General features: G+C 39.3%; 1 protein-coding gene across 19 annotated transcripts in view; it reads right to left on the minus strand.

The window, feature by feature from the left end:
* Nucleotides 1-1,650: 1,650 nt before the first annotated feature.
* Nucleotides 1,651-17,029, minus strand: part of elna (elastin a) — a 48,809-nt gene continuing 33,430 nt past the window's right edge. For 5 of the 19 annotated variants that reach the window (XM_087172496.1, XM_087172507.1, XM_087172508.1 and 2 more), the window contains 26 exons: nt 16,800-16,904; nt 16,173-16,295; nt 15,550-15,642; nt 15,362-15,433; nt 15,232-15,264; nt 14,951-15,025; nt 14,777-14,815; nt 13,744-13,863; nt 13,618-13,653; nt 13,087-13,137; nt 11,595-11,621; nt 11,464-11,478; nt 11,317-11,346; nt 11,135-11,161; nt 10,551-10,577; nt 10,329-10,376; nt 9,249-9,284; nt 9,088-9,162; nt 8,878-8,934; nt 8,542-8,577; nt 8,107-8,181; nt 6,848-6,886; nt 6,305-6,361; nt 4,590-4,625; nt 3,500-3,568; nt 1,651-3,314 (listed from right to left, as the gene is read on the minus strand). In XM_087172496.1, the coding sequence (XP_087028622.1) occupies nt 3,268-3,314; nt 3,500-3,568; nt 4,590-4,625; nt 6,305-6,361; nt 6,848-6,886; nt 8,107-8,181; nt 8,542-8,577; nt 8,878-8,934; nt 9,088-9,162; nt 9,249-9,284; nt 10,329-10,376; nt 10,551-10,577; nt 11,135-11,161; nt 11,317-11,346; nt 11,464-11,478; nt 11,595-11,621; nt 13,087-13,137; nt 13,618-13,653; nt 13,744-13,863; nt 14,777-14,815; nt 14,951-15,025; nt 15,232-15,264; nt 15,362-15,433; nt 15,550-15,642; nt 16,173-16,295; nt 16,800-16,904 (1,448 nt within the window). In that variant the 3' untranslated portion in view covers nt 1,651-3,267. Of the gene's footprint in view, nt 3,315-3,499; nt 3,569-4,589; nt 4,626-5,605; nt 5,717-6,304; nt 6,362-6,847; nt 6,887-8,106; nt 8,182-8,541; nt 8,578-8,877; nt 8,935-9,087; nt 9,163-9,248; nt 9,285-10,328; nt 10,377-10,550; nt 10,578-11,134; nt 11,162-11,316; nt 11,347-11,463; nt 11,479-11,594; nt 11,622-13,086; nt 13,138-13,617; nt 13,654-13,743; nt 13,864-14,776; nt 14,816-14,950; nt 15,026-15,231; nt 15,265-15,361; nt 15,434-15,549; nt 15,643-16,172; nt 16,296-16,799; nt 16,905-17,029 lie in introns of those variants that run through there. The other 14 variants (XM_087172509.1, XM_087172505.1, XM_087172504.1 and 11 more) reach the window with 14 other exon arrangements.

Consider the following 17,029-nt stretch of genomic DNA (forward strand, 5'->3'; position numbering starts at 1 on the left):
CCAAGTTAGTTGATTTGTGCTTCTATTTCAATCACTTCTTCTTTTCTACTGAAGTTAGCCTGCTAACCAGCCTGCTCTGGTCCAGTCGGACTGTTTTGCCACTTTCCGATACTGAGTCACTGTAGCAACCTCTGGTAAAACCAAGGATAGCTGAAGCTCTTGCCAAGACTGATAAGTAAATGGCTGTTAATGCTAATGCTGGCTATGTAGCAATGTCAAAACTTACAAATAGCTCCTATAAACTTCTCTAAGCATCTTTTTCTCTCAGTTTTAGGCCCCATCCAAAAGGCAAAAACAGCCTTTCTGTCCCAGAAAACAGAGCTTTTTCAAAATGACCTCGAGGGTGTGTAAAGTGAGTGTACAGGGGAAACAGACCTATGCTAGCCCAGTGAAGTTCAGGGCCTGTGTGCTTGAAAAATTAAGTTTTAGTCATCTCTAACTTTCACTATGATTGTCCATTTTAAATGCCAATACAGCCAAATACCCAGCAGACCTGTTGTCATTATCCTGGATTCATGCTGATTTTATCAGACACAGCCCAACCATGAGATAATGATTTGGTCAGCTGGACTGTCTGTCCCACTCCGCACCAGATGTTGGCTGTGATGTGGCTTTGTTGTTTGCTGAGTGAAATAGGGTGACGACGAGATTTGTGATGCAGACACAAATCAAAACTTAAGTAATTGAAATGTCAGATGATGTGTAGGTGGTAAAAGTAGTACAGTTCAAGTGCATGCACTGTAAGCAGTTGAAGTGTCACTTGATGTGTAAAGACTAACAGCAGTTAAATTTAAAAAAGTCTTTTAGTAACTGCAAATTAGGCCAACTGAAGATGCAATAATGCTGAATTTGTCCACAAGCCAACATAAAATTAAATTTTTACTGGAGACTAAAGTTTCTCATATTGAATGACTCTTGAATAAATACATTGGTTTTAAATGGAACATTTTCCCCCAACAAAATTACCTTGGAAATCAACAACTACATTTAAATCTAACACACCTCAAAAAGTCCCAAAACTTTGTCTCCATTTTCCCTGATTTGGCCCCAAGTTACTTTCTAGTGCCTTTGGTATGACTGAGTTAAAATATTCCTGTGATACAGGGGTTTGTAGATTAGCTTTGTAGCATCGTCCTGCAGCTCTATAGTGACACTGGCATTCCTGAAGCGGGACCTATGAGTGGGACATTATAAGAGTGAAACTTCTGCTGATGGAACAACAGTGTAAGCTACTTTTACAGGATGTGGATCACGGGTCACTGGTTCTCCCAGGAGATCTCCAGAGAACAGCAGCATGAGTTCATTATTTCCAGCTGGCACAACAAGAACAGAGTTTATAGACACTGTACTGAGACACTGGCAAAATGTCCACTCCTCATCTAGGGTTTGTTTTCATCACAAGGAAAAAGTCAGATTTAGAAAATCTGATGGATCCTGATTCATTTTGCCCAGTGGGAGAGACTGGAAAGAAGAAGATGTCTCAGAGGTCCAGAACAGGCAGGACCTGAAGCCAGGATATTATTGTTATGTGGTATGTGGTTTACGGCAAACTGATCCACCAGCAGGCCAGGTGGTTTTGATCAACTCTCAGGTCAAGCTGCTGCTGCTGCAGCAAGATAGAGAGAAAAAAAAAACAATCAGAAGACAGAAGATCTTTAAACACATTTTATTTTGTTATCTAATGAAGCAAATAAAATGCCGGGATATCTAGGAACAAATCACGTGTGTCATGGAAATATAAAAAGTGCAAAACCACACTGTTCCTCCTTATAAAAACAGTTTTAAATAAAGATGAAGAGTATCCCACGGCACATAAGACAAGGTCTGACCTAGTGAGGCTCAAAGACAGTTGTTACACAGCACCGAGTGAAGGAACTGAAGCTGGCTAGCATCAAATTAGTACAAAATACAGTACACAATTACAGAAAGAGATGGGGTCACTTGGCAACAGCGCTCATGAACCTTTGGTCAGTAAAGCCTTTTTAAAAGCAGCTCAAGTAAATGAAGAACAATGGGAGCATGTGCCTCACATAAACTCATACTGCAGGCTCTTCCATTGAACAAAGTCTTACTCTGTGTTACAATTCTTAACAGTGAATAAATGCAAAAGCAAAGGATTGTTCTTGTTTTATGTTCACACATTCCTGATAACAATAAAGCTATGAGTCAAAGCATGGTGCAAAAAATCTTGGATAATCATGTAATGACATAAATGTAAATAATTGCTGCGATGAGACTAAACATTTGAAGCAGACTAAAGCGCTCTATCCCAGACTTTAGGACAGGGACACATAATTAAACATTCATACATACATAATGTACATGCCAGAGTAGGATCTGAATGATGTTTTATTCTACTTGGAACTAAAAGGAAACACTGCTTTCTTGTGGTTTTTAAACACTAAGGAATGAAACATTTTTTTTGATTGTCTTCAGCATACTGTCCCTCAGAGCAGGAGCTGCTCTTCATACATCACAAGTTTGGCAGGATAAAAAATGCTGAGGAGACTGAACTGCATAGCAACAAGAATCAGCAAAGTTACTAAGAGCAGATGGGTTGGCCGGAGCCCCGATTCCTGCTGCTTTATACCCAACAGGCCTAAAAATAGCAGCTAAGAAGACGGGGAGCCAAAAACGATGCTGAGATTGGCTAGATTTCATCAGTTTTTGGACAAGCCTGGACAAACCCTGCCCCTCTGACATGTCGGAGAAGAGATCTGCGCAGCGAGGTGTGACAGTGTGGGCTGTAATGCTAAGGACAGATCACCTCGCTTTAGGATTCAAACCGAAAGGGAAATCATTCATTAGGTCACAACGGCAGCCAATGGTTCAGACAGTCTTTCGCACAACAGTACAACCATATGCCAAAACAACACACATACACACATACACACAGCACGCACGCACGCACGCACACACACACGCACACACACGCGCACACACGCGCACACACACACACACTGCAATATATGCTGACACAAACAAACACTTTGTGTTTTAACTAGGCTGGTGCAGTATGGGGAGTCAAAGCAAATTAACTTGACCACGTTAATGACTAAAGGCACTATCAGTAACATACGTCACATCAGAACGTGTACAAAACTCTGGGTCGGTGGGTTCGTATAAAAACAGATGTTAAAGTCAAGTCAGTAAAAAAACATCTTTGCACATTGTCTAATGTTGGTTTGTTTGCATATAAAATGTACATTCTCCATCATGCAGTAGCACCATAGTTTCTTGAGGTCACATTGGATCTCAAGAGATCCTCTACTTCCTCCTCCCGCAGTATTTGCCCTGGCATCCTGCGGCTCCACCTGCAGCAAAGATCACCAGAATTACAGTTTAGTCTTTGCTCAGCATCAGCTGGTTCACACATGTGCCGAATACTGTTTGTTAGCATTGACACTGCCGCACCTTTACACAACAACTGCTTGGATTTTTCTGATTCATCTATAAATAATCTGTATACATAAAAACATAAAGTCTGAAAGTCTTTTACCTCTGTAGACCCCTCCTCCTCCTGCGCCACCGAGGAAGCCCTGCAGTGGACCATACTTGGCTGCTTTGGCTGCAAAAGAACAGAAACAAAATTAGCTATTTACTTACTTACCAAAAATGCTCCTCTGGCGAACAAATGTTTAATGAGTCTACGACTTTTCCTGCATGGCTGAGTGAAGTTTATGACTAGTGCTTGTGTGGTGTTCAACCACAGCTTCTATTCAGCAGTAAAGACAGCAGAGCCGATGATGTCCACTACCACTGAACCAAACACAGGTAAATGAAATTACAGATGGATTTATTGATGACAGAACAACTCACACAATCTAAGTGGACATTCAATACTGTTATTAAGGCCTTTGCATGAAGAAGAGGCAGCTGCTTGTGTTCTGCATCCTAACACACAAAATAATATTGTTTATCATAACAATATGCAACTTCTATTGTTTGGCATAAAAAGCAAATACAAGTTGTTATGTCTGAGTTGTAATGTGGAGTAAGGATGAATTGCAACTGTGCTAACAAGCTAAATGAGTGAGTCCTGATGATTTTGAATCTTAATCTGTGATTCATCACAAAGAGAAAGTTTTTCTAACTTGTGCTTTTTAGTTGGGGAAAGACTGATGCAACTTCATCAGCACCGACTGAAATGAACTGCCTGCATTTTGTTATTTTCTGTGTATACGTATCTACTTTCTTTATATGTAAAGGCGAACTCTAAGGCCATCAGTAACTCAGACATTGTGAGTTTAAACCAGTAAAATGTAGTTATCTAAGACACCAGACGTGCTTTCCTTGAAATAATCCCACCAGCATTAATCTCAGATGTTCAGTAAAATGCAGATTATCACGCATTCAGCATACTGGTTGTGCTGCACCATCTGCACCCACAAGCACACACAGTACCAACTCACACTCCACCCTTCATCCAAATAATCTGACATGTTGCTAACCTCTGCCAAAGAGCAGAGTTTATGAGAGAGGACTTGCAAAATGAGGTGAAGTGCAGCGGTCGTTTGCATTACTGAAACAAATTACTATCCCTTAATAATGAGTGCATGAGAAAATGTGAGGAGGTAGGTGTTTGTTACCTTGTTGAGGAGTCAGTGGAGCTGGTACATATCCACCTAGACAACATTAAAGACAAAGACAAATGAGGGATGAGTTGGTGCCAGCGGACAAATGCTTCGATGAAACCACTCTGGATCTGTCACAGTGGTTGATGTATTTCTTCTGGCCGTGATCCGGTAAGAAGAAAACTGTTGACATTGGATATGATCACATGGGAGGCATTTAGTGCTTAGCACTCTGGTGCTGAGCTGTCTGATGCTCAGAGTAACCATTTTTTATGTAGACAATGTGTATTTTCCGTTTTGCATTTCAAACATACAGACACATAACTTTTGTTGAAACCTGGATTGGTTTTGCCTAATAAATCTGCACAAATATAAATAGTCAGCTCTGAAACAAACTGCACAGCCTAATTTTCTTCACTCATTTTTTTGCAAATGGGAGAAAGATTGCATTAAACATCAATATTATTTTGATTTGCTGCACTGTCTATAGTAATCCAATTAATCTCTCTGTAATTAGGTGCACAGGGATGTAAAATGCAGATGAGTGTCATTCAAATGCAATTTACAAAATCAACCTCCCATGTGTACGAACAAATTGAAAAAAACAATTTTAAGTTAAAATGAAAAGCCCTTAATTATATTTTTTTTAAAGAAACCACAAGAACATTAAGTATTTATTCAATAAATGTGTTTAATCAGGATTTTATGTGTATTCGGGATTAAATTTATTCATATCCAAAAATTCAGGACTTTTCAATTTAACCTGAGAATAATTGTGGTTATAATCTTTCTCCCGTATGTCAACCTCTAGAATTATAGGGGAAGTGTGCAGAAGCTGCATTGTGTTTAAGTGAAGGAGTCCAGCATAAAGGGAAGGAGAGTGAGAAGGTGAAACTTGGAGGGCTAATGAGCCATAAAGAGAAATTTTCTTATACAATGTGGTATTTCGTCATCCTTTACTAGATATGAAAGGATTGTGATAACCGAGGAAGGTGAAACTTCCTATCAGCATGCAGTTGTTCCCCTCTCCCTTTCTTTATGCTCTCAGCTCCAGAAGGGTAAGCAGCGGGTCAGTTTAACCTGTCCTTTCATCTGTCCAGCCGTGTTACCTGGCTGCCGGCAGTTGGACTTTAATCCGCCTCCTGATCCAGAGACAAGGATGAAAAGTTAAAGAATCATCTGTGCTCTAAATCCTTGTGTTGGTGGAGGCAGGTCTGGATGCCAGCTAACTTATTGGGGCTGATGTTTGGATTCCAGTAGCAGAAAAAACAATGACAAACTATGAATTTACTGGAAATGATTTTAAAACCTTTTCATTAACTATACTGAAATAAACACAGTACTCTGAATCTCTGAAACAGCACTCTATTGTCTTTTTAAGTAGACCCCCCCCCCCACACACACACACACACAATCATCCTTTTATTGTGTTCTTTTGCCTCCACCTCCCTATGATAAATGATTCTATTCTGTTGTCTGTTGGGTCCTTTCCACTGATTTATTGCACAACCGATGCTCCTCAAAGGTCACAACACAGAATGCCGGTTACCACCCAACACAAATACATAGCGTGTTACAAAATAGATCTGTCTGATTTGTGATATTGGGCTATGTAAATGAAATTCACTTGACAAAATCCTCATCAGAAAGTGAAAGTTTAAAGATTTACTTTGTGCACACACACACACACCCACACACACACAGTAATGCACAGGAAGCAGTACAAGTACCTTGGTAGTACTGCGGGGGGTAAGCTCCTCCATAACCGGGAGCTACACGACCCACACCTGTAAAATTAAAAAGCAGTTACCATAGAGACTAAGTAAACCCACTGAGAGAAAATGTCATACAGTGTTTACACTTAACTCAATAGACTAAACATCCCAGTAATTTAGAGCGATACATAAAGTAAATACAGAGAATTTGACAACTTGACCTAGTTTTCATGATTATAGTCTCTCTGTTGGAAAAACTATGCCAGCAAATAAAAGTTATTAAACCATCTGTAGTAGCATTTCACACAGACGGATATGTCTGTGGCCACTGGGAGGAGGATTAGGGCGACGAGTTCTTATGACTGGCTGGAACAGTATCTGTGGGGCGGTGAGATCAGGCTGCTGCTGTGTGATTACACTCATCGCTTACTGATGGACAGAGGAAGAGGAGGACAGGCAGGACCAGAGGCAGAACAGGCGCCAAATTAGCCAACTATTGTTTATTTTCTCTAACAGAAGGAAGCAGAAAATATTTAATGAACATGCAGAGGTCCTCACCTGGCTGATATCCACCACCACCTCCAAGATTGCCATAGCCTGCTCAGACAAAAAGCAAATAAACAAATCATGAGAAAGTGTGTATTCTTGTGATGTCCAGTAAACATGACTTGTTGTCAGCTTTTTATTGTGACATGTAGCCAGTGGCTCAGCTGAAGTCACAGCAACAACCTCTTCCAGACTTCCCCTGGCAGGGCTTTGCTATTTCAGGGCAGGACTCTCCAGGGGTTAGTGTTATCTTCAAACAGTCACACTTTGATGTTTTACACAGTATTACTAACAGTAATCAGTCTCCATTGGGAAATGTTGTGTTGTTGTTTGCTCCATTTACAAACTCCTGACGGTGCTGTAACACTGCAGGGATCACTGACATTTTGGTGGAGCTGGGTTTTGTAAAATTTTTGTCTATATACCTACCAGAGGGTTTGATTTTATTCTACTGCTGTTAACCCAACTCCACTAACTCCACTTTCTTGGACATGTTTATGCTGCAAACGATCATTCAATACAATGAATTTTACTAAATTAATAAAAGAAACTGTTTTGCCAAACATTAACTCATTTCTAACTATACAAATAAAAACTGGAAATATTCTAGTAATATTAAAGGAGGATGCAGGGTGGAAGATAGTATGAGCTGAAAACTTGGACCTTCATATACAGGGTTCACCAAGTTGTATTTAAGACCTTTTTAAGACCACATACGATGCAATTTAATCCCCTTTCGTGGTCATACTGGGCAAAATATGAAGGTATGATAGAAAACTGGAAGGGAAAATATGGCCTAGAAGTATTTATTATCATGTCTAATTTTTCTCTCCTCTCCCGCATATGAATATAATTCCTAATGGTTAATCGATTAAATTAAGACAACCTGGACCAGGTTTTTGCTAAAAATTAACATTGTCCATTTTTAAATAATTAGGGTCCTAGCTACTGTAGTTAGCAGCAGTGACAGTGTCAACTGTCAAGAAATGATTAAACCACCTCCTGCACACAGACTCCACTGTCAAACCAATCCTTCTTTCAGTTAATATGTTAATATAAAAAGATTTTTACAAATAACATTACAGCCTATGGCAAGCAAGAGAAATTATTTCAAATTTTTGTAAATGAAATTTAAGACATTTTTGTAAGGCCTTATAGTGAAGAAACTAAAGTCAGTTCTTTCTAAGGCTTTTCAAGCCCGGCAGACACCCTGACAACACATATACATTGTGCTACCAGGTGCTATAACAGTAACAGGCCTGTTTTATTACCTGGTTTTGGTGCTTTAGCTCCAGCACCAGCACCAGCACCTCCCAGTCCAACTGCAGAGGGATACGTCAGCCCACCTGCCACAAGAGACAGAAGACTGGCTTAGATGAGGTGATAAAGACCCTCAACTGCTCAGGATTGTAAACCAGACAAAGAAACTCCAGAAAGACTGTAAATACTGCCTCCACTAAGAGACCAGTTGATTTCCTTCATCACATTCTGCATCACAGAATCCAACTGTCTTCTCATTCCTGATCCTACGCCCCACACAGAAACTTATCAGCACATTGGCCAATTTCCTGCACAGGAAGTGCAATGCGATGGCATCTCCTGACCAACTGTCACTTTGAGCACTGGGCAGAACGTTCTTGTTATTGTTTAAAGTTGGGGGAACATTGTGTATTAATGCCATCAACCTCCTCTCCTTTCATACATACCCTGTCCATAACCATGAAGATATGGACTGTATCCCCCTGAATTATGACGACAGAGAAAAGTGGCATTATTGTCGAGTAGTTTAGCTCATCTTCTACAGTTTTTGTCGGGGAAAGGCCCAGGGAAGAAATGGTAATAATTAAAGGATTCTTATTGAAAAATACAGTTTAAAAGAAAAACGTTGTTTTTTTTTTTGAAAAGGGAAAAACGCATACGCAAAACGTATTTATGCTTTTGATGCCTCTTGTTTCCCCTATTACCTGACACTTACAGTATGTCTAGTGTTCTTAGGGTTCACTAAATTTTACATGTTGAACGAAATGTAGGTGCCTTCTAACCTTGATAACCTCCTGCTGCTAGTGGGATTCCCACTCCGCCTCCTGTTCCACCTGCTGCTGCAAACAAACAACAGTATATGAGTTTACTCATGCAAAAAGCTAAAAATATCCCCCAAAAAAACATAAATATACAATTTGAAATTACTCTTTGTTCAAACTATTGAATGGGGTGATTTGTTTTAAAACAGAAATGCACACACATACACACACCTGGAGGTTTCAGAGGCTTCGCTCCAGGCAGAGTTCCAGGTCCAGTTCCAGTGCCGGTAACTGCACCATAAGGAACTGAAGCGCAGAAAGGATAGAAGTAATACTCACTGCAATTTAAACCAAATCTATAAATGCTAAAATTATAAACATAGGGAACTTGCCTCCGTAGTTTCCACCATAGGGATATCCTCCTGCACCTATGGAGTTAAAGAGTTACAAGACTGAAGGTGTGAATTCAGAAGATTAAACAGAAGATTCTCCATTACAATGAATAAAAAACTGTTTGTATTTATGCTAGTTTTATCCTCTCCAGCTACATCTTACTGTAAGAGACTTATTATTTGGAAAACTGAGATTAATCAAAGAATTCTGTTCCCAGCAAAAACCAGAGAAACAAAATCAATTGATCTATCTTCCGATTCTGCTTATAAAAGCTGAAAGGGTTATGTGATATAGATTTTATATACATAGATCATTATCGTCATAATTATAGATTTCCAGTTTGTTGTTTTCATTCAAAGCCCACATTCAGTACGACAAAGTGATTGATTGACTGATTGAGTTAGACTAAATAATATGCAATAGAAACACCTTGGACTTGGTCTCGTGTCCATCACAGGTAAAATAGCGCAGAACAGCAAAAATGCACTAAAACTGCGAACCCACAGATGCACAAAACTGATGAGTGTTCAGTCCATTGGTGGGATAATTGGGTGAAGAAACGTCTGAAGCAGCTTTTGCTCATGTATTAACTGCTGGCTTTATTGATTAAAGCTGAGCCATTCACTGTCTAGACAAAATGTGCATGGTAAGTACAGTAAATACAGCCTGAGAACGATCTATAACATTGATTAGAATGTGAATAAAAAGTGTATTGGTATATGATAACGTCATTAGGGTGTTTTGATTATGAAATGACAAGGCTTTGCAGGAGGACTGAAATAAGCACACAAGCATTCAGTCATTTAACTGCATCATACAGTTGGGGTTGCATTTAGAAATTACCTTTATGCATTATCAGTACCTGGTGTATATATACAATTGATTTAACGTTGGTTTTGTGGCAAAGGAATGTGCAAGATCAACTGAATGAAGCAGGTTCACAAGCAGGAGATGTTATGTTGCCAAATTTAACATAAAACGGTACAAATAAATCACTTTTTTGCAGTAACAATAATTTAACAGAATGAGGAAGAGTTTGTTGTCTTTGGAAAGTAAATATTAATCATTTATATTCATACCTGGTACAAATGGTTTAGGTGCTTTGACACCTGTGCCAACACCAACACCTGAAAACAGCAGTGTTCAGAGTTATCATAGTCATAGGCTGTTGCAGCTAGACAAACAACTATAGTAGTTGTATTTGTCTTTGTCTCCACCATGTGGCCAGCAGGATGAATTGCACCTCAAGGCTAAAAAGAACAACATGGAGTTCCTGAATAAATAACAGTAAAGTGGCCCACCTCCAGGTTGTTGGACTCCAGTTGCAACTAAATGAGAGAAGAGAGTTAAAGCGTGTCCAGTCTAACATTCCCTATTGTAAATGGACTAAAACTTAATGCAAATGAGCCACAAGACAGAAAACATACAACACAGAGAGTGAAACAATTTAAACTGTGGGAAACAGAGCAGAGCTCATCCACAGAAAAAATCTTATGATGTCAGAAGCAAGGAGATCAGAAAAAAATAATAATGCACCCACATATGAAATCAAATACTGTATATACAGCATTAACACTAAACACTAAAGGATGGTTTACCTAGTGGTTGCATGATATATAACTATATATCATATTTGTTTGGTGAAATAATTAATTTAGATCTGTTTATTTTGCTTTCTTTGTCACATGACCAGGTAAATAATGAGTGTGTCATCATGGTGTAACCTTACTCTTCTATGTGTTATATATTACTGGTCTCCTTGTGGGCTTAGTAACTTTCATTTTTATCATCATTATTATCATAATTCAGATTTCTTACACTTTAAAGGCCAAAGCAGCACATTTAGAGGAACAGTGCTAAACAAACGGAGGTTGTTTACGCTTACCAGGCTGTCCTTGTCCTGTGGCACCAACTAAAAACACAGGCAGACGTTACATCAATTAACCTCTGATACAAATATGACATCTGGTACAAATACAGCAGAATATTGTGAACTGATTAATTGCACATAATTAGTACACATGCAAATGAACAGATAAATAAATAAATCAACAAGACTGCTCTTACCACCGGGAGACGGTCCAACACCTGCTCCACCTGTAACATATAAATACAAGGCTCTTAGAGTTTTGTTACGTATCTTAATAATAAATCGTTGAGTATTCTTTGGCATATTTCAACATGCGATAGAGATACATTTTTTCACATATTTACCAACACTTGTGCCAGCTGTGAAACAATAAAAAAGTACCATCATGTAAGCTATCTACAGTCAGTGCATATACAGTTTACTCTATTGTCATAGTATAGTATCAATTAAATATAATCTCATATGTACTACTCACCACTAGGCTGAATAATTCCACCACCAACTGTATAAAATCAGGCAGGAATAAAAGTACATGAGAACAAGTTAAGACATACTATAGGATGAAATAAAGTAGCTGCAAATGTATGCACTTAATCTGAACCCACCGCCTGTTTTCACACATCCACCACAAGAGGACGAAGTGCAAAAAAGAATAAATAAATAGAAAGTCACATTAGTCAAAATGTCTTTTAAAATATTGAATGTCAATGATTTTGTCTGTTTGGTCTGATTATATTAATAACAATGAAATATATATTTGCTCTAGATAGGACGAATAACAAACAGGGACTGAGGGCAAGACATACACCTTTCAAAATAATATAAAACAGACATTTAAAATGATAAGAAAATTGTGTCAAGACAGCAGACATACAAAACAACAATCTACTGAAAGGTAACATTCTATAGCAGGGGCTTCACACGTCATTTGATATATATAATTATAAAAAGTTTAGATAATACATAACATTACCATGTGACTTTGATGTCAACAGTTTTATGACATTTAAACTCTATAAATATCACAGAAATCCCCCACTGTAGAACTAATGCTATAAATGCAAGCATTCATATTGTCAAAAACAAACCTCTAAGAGCAAGCAAAGTTCCAGCATTAATCTAACACCACTTTCTGAATGTCTTCTCAATAAGTAAACTAGGTTTGCCATTATCCAAAAAATTACAGCTATGATATGATGAAAAGTAATGAAGCATAGTGAGCTGTTAGTGAAAAGGAGAGGAGCGCACAAGACAAGTACCGTTGAGAAAAAGAGACAACCTGTGGCCACTACTGACATACTGTAGTATTGGGGGAGTTGTAGGGGCCAGACAGGCTAAATCAACTCCTCTCTCAGCATTACATGAAGCCTATCGTCTAAACATTATGTCTGAAGCACAGCTGTCATGTGTAAATATTCTTGTATCCTGACTACACAATGCCAGTGTCCAAAAAATGGCAATATCATGTATTATATCTTGTGTAATGCTGAAAGAAAACACTGACTACTGCCTGTCTTTACAGTCCCAAAACAGAATAGTTGTAAAAATAATGAATGTATACTGAAGACAGTTTTCTATGGTTGTTCCAAACAGTATTCGAGAAGATGGACAATTCCCATTAAATCAGAAAATTTAAATTCCAAGATTTAATTTCTAGCCATATAAATTATGAGTATATTCCCATATTGTATAATTAAATACATAAAGACTTAGATTTAGACAAAGATGAAAATTTGCATCAATGTTTAAAACCCTGATGTAGAAATTCAAAACACTTAGAATAAACGAAAGATTCTTAAATGTCTCTTTTGGGACAGGAAATAATCACATGCACAAATACTGAGTGGACTGTCCCATACTACATCAGAGTAGAAAATACATTACAGCTCCACTGCAATTTTGATATATCTCAAATACCACAGATTTAACTTCATGGTCAAAGGTTTCATGCAAACAGCAAGTCTTACTGGGCTGCGGGACCTCTGGGGCCTTGCCAGTTGCGACAATAGGTGTAGACTCTGGCAAAAGACAACAGGTCGCAATTTCATCCACTTTGCTTTAAAACAGCCGCAGAGTGAGAGAGACAAGGCAGAAGCTGTAAGGGGCACCTTGATACTCCCACAGCTGGGAGGCTGTAAGCTGGAGGTGGTCAATAGCTGGTAGCACTCGATTTAGAAACAACATGTGAGTTTTGTGGGCAGAAATGGGTGAAGAAAATGTAGAGGGGATAAATGATGGCACAGTACTGGTGCGGTGACTCCAAGGTAGAGTGCCATTGCCAAATATAAGTGGATGCTGCAGCGGGGTAGCTGTCAGTCTGTTGTTTAAAGTGCTGCAAGGGGTTTGCTGAAGGAGTCTGGATGAGCCTCTCATGGTTAAAGAATAAATAAATAAATACTGTACATATATCCTTTAAGGTTTTGGCAGTAAAATCCTCCTCCCATATGCTATACATAGCTACTGCAAAAGAAAAACTGCAAAACACACATAGACTGTACCTGGTTGAGGAGTTCCATCGGGAATTTGAACCTCTGCTGTGAAAGCAATGAAAAGATCATCAACAATGCACAACTTATAAAAAAGGCTCATCTAAAAATATATGAAACTGTATTCTAACACTTCACCTGGTTTTCCAGGAACACCTGTACCACCTGGTAACACAACAACAGAACCATCTGGAACGCCACCGACGCCTGTACCTGGAGTAGCTCCTGGCACAGCTAGTCCTACTCCAGTGATGCCGCCTGCGAGAGGCACACAAGAGGTCAGCAAATTGATGCCACTGTTATCTGCTGCATTACAATACAGAAGAATACAAACTTCTACCCTACTACAGACTCTATTGTGGACTTCTGGACACTTGACCTCTTGTCTGACCTCTGTATAATTGTTGGATGTCATTTTGGGCTGCATTGACAGTAACTCCTGATACAGTCACCCAAGGCATAAGATATAATAAGAGACTGCATCTTTGCTTTTTGAGGTGGTTCTGGCTTTTTCAGGTCTATGTGTCTTTGGAGTCAAGTATGAAGGGGTGGGAAAAATTGTCAACAGATGCAAGTCTAAGGCCATGATGAGAGGGAAGAGGTGGATTGCTCCCTTTAGGTTGAGTCACTACCACAAGCAAAGGAGTCGAAGCACCTTGTAGTCTTATTCGCGAATGAGGATAAACTTGAGCATGAGATTGACAGGAGGCTGGTGCTGCATTGGGAAGAGGCAGCCTAGCATGAAGGCTAAGCTTTCGATTTACCAGTCAGTCTACATTCCCTCAGCTATGGTCAGGAATTTGGGGTAACAACCAAAACAATGAGATCACAGATCCAGGCTGCTGAGGAATCTTATTCCTGCTGCCATATTTATCAGTATCTGCAGTAACGAAGTATCCCCCTCCTCCAGTTACTACCCCAGATACTCCTCCTGCTCCTCCTGTTCCCCTAGTCCCAATCCGGCACTAGGCCCTTGTCCTACTCAAACTACTTTAATTAAATACTACATTTACACATGCACTCTAACCACTGCTGCTAAAAAAATTTAATTCAAATCCATAAATATGTGATGAAACAGTTTATGGTCCAGAAAGCATAAAAATGATTCAGATGATTCTTCATATTAGTTAAAAAATGTAAAAATAATCTCAAAAACAAGAAAACATCTCACCATACTTTGGAGGTTTGACTCCAGCACCAGCTCCATAACCTGTCAGGAAGTGACATAATGTCTGTGACTGAAAATTCATCAGATCATATTGAATTATCATAAAGGAAACAGCAGAGACACTTGCATTGAACAAACTCTTTTTGTCTCCACTGATATATCATTTTAAAATCTCACCACCATAGCCGCCACCACCAGGTGGTATCTGACCAGCTCCTCCTGGAACTCCTCCTTGGCCTGCTCCTGGGACTCCTGTTGGGGAGAATTAAGATTGAACCTTATGAATGAAAGATTACTAAATTATAAAACCTTTGTGTGCAACATTTTTTTTTGTCTAGAAGCATGTTGTACATAAAAAATTATTGCACACATCAGCACGGCATAGGAGCAATAAGTCAGCCTACATCTTATAGAGTGTTAATCAATACACTATATGGAATAGTAAATCACAGTCTCACCATATTTAGGAGGTTTGGCACCAGCCGCCAAAGCTGCAACACAACATGTCCAGAAAAAGTTAGATTTAAAAGTAATAAAATAATTCTCTCACTAATCATGTAGATTAAAAAGTTTCTGGGGGACGCTTACATCCATATCCTGGTAAAAATGGGACTCCTCCCCCACCACCACCATTTGGAATTCCTCCTGCACCACCTGGGCCTTTAATGTAAAAATGTATCATGTAATCATCTACATTCACTTAAAACACTATTTGCAATTGTTTTAAGTGCAATGTTTAGTTCCATTGTCCTTTCCAGAGTTTTAATTGTAGTTACCATATTTAGCAGCTTTAGCAGCAGCAGCAGCAGCAGCAGCAGCAGGGTATCCTCCACCTCCCAGTCCACCTGTTCCACCTAGTCCCCCTACTCCTGTGAAGACAAATTTATTCCCAGTTAAAGCTGGTGATATGGTTTAATATGGTAATTTTTGCTTGTAATTAAACTTAGAGTATTGACAGCAATTCAGATCATGTAACATGCTCTTTTTCCCCTGAGCAGATCTTGAAATTGCCACAGTTTGTATTAAAAATAGCCCCTGCAGCTGAAGTGAGCCTCCTCCTTTTCATGTTCTACATAAACAGATGTATCACTTCCATTTCACTGGCTTTACATCTGAAAGTGTTATCAAGTAGGCTGCATTTAAGTTGTAATGGTGAATACCAGAGGGCATGGTTGGAGCATTGTCAAGACTGTAGCTCCTGGTAGCAATGTCAAAACTGTAAAATAAACGATACAACAGCCACACTACTACTTGTGATCTTAACCCCGGTATTTAATCTCAGACTCTTTCAGGCTTCGTTCATGGCATACTTTCGTATTCTTTGCTCCACATATCATTGGGCTCTACACAGGAACCACATGACAAGTTCTGAGATTTGACAATAGAATTCAATTTTTACCGTATTTAGCTGCTTTGGCAGCAGCAGCAGCAGCAGCAGGGTATCCTCCACCTCCCAGTCCTCCCGTTCCTCCTAGTCCTCCTGTTCCTCCTAGTCCTGCTGTGCCTCCTAGTCCCCCTACTCCTGTGAAGACAAGTTTATTCTCACTTTAAGCTGGTGATATGGTTTAATATCGTAATTTTTGCTGGTAATTAAACTTAGAGTATTGACAGCAATTCAGATCATGTAACATGCTCTTTTTTCTCTGAGCAGATCTTGAAATTGCCACAGTTTGTATTAAAAATAGCCCCTGCAGCTGAAGTGAGCCTCCTCCTTTTCATGTTCTACATAAACAGATGTATCACTTCCATTTCACTGGCTTTACATCTGAAAGTGTTATCAAGTAGGCTGCGTTTAAGTTGTAAGGGTGAGCACTAGAGGGCATGGTTGGAGCATTGTCAAGACTGTAACCATACCATACAACAGCCACACTATTACTTGTGATCTTAACCCCTCGCCATTTAATCTCAGACTCTTTCAGGCTTTGTTAATGGCATATCTTGGTATTCTCTGCTCCACATATCACTGGGCTCTACACAGGAACCACATCACAGGTTATGAGATTTGAGAATAGTATTACATTATTACCGTATTTAGCTGCTTTGGCAGCGGCAGCAGCAGCAGCAGGGTATCCTCCACCTCCCAGTCCTCCTGTTCCTCCTAGTCCTGCTGTGCCTCCTAGTCCTCCTACTCCTGTGAAGATAAATTTATTCCCAGTTAATGCTGGTGATATGGTTTAATATGGTCATTTTTTCTGGTAATTAAACTAAGAGTATTGACAGCAATTCAGATCAAGTAACATGCTCTTTTTCCCCTGA

The sequence above is a fragment of the Seriola lalandi genome, unplaced genomic scaffold (genome assembly GCF_002814215.2).
Source record: "Seriola lalandi dorsalis isolate HSWRI2012SDOR001 ecotype SW California unplaced genomic scaffold, Sedor1 jcf7180002053065, whole genome shotgun sequence".
Taxonomy (NCBI): Eukaryota; Metazoa; Chordata; class Actinopteri; order Carangiformes; family Carangidae; genus Seriola; species Seriola lalandi.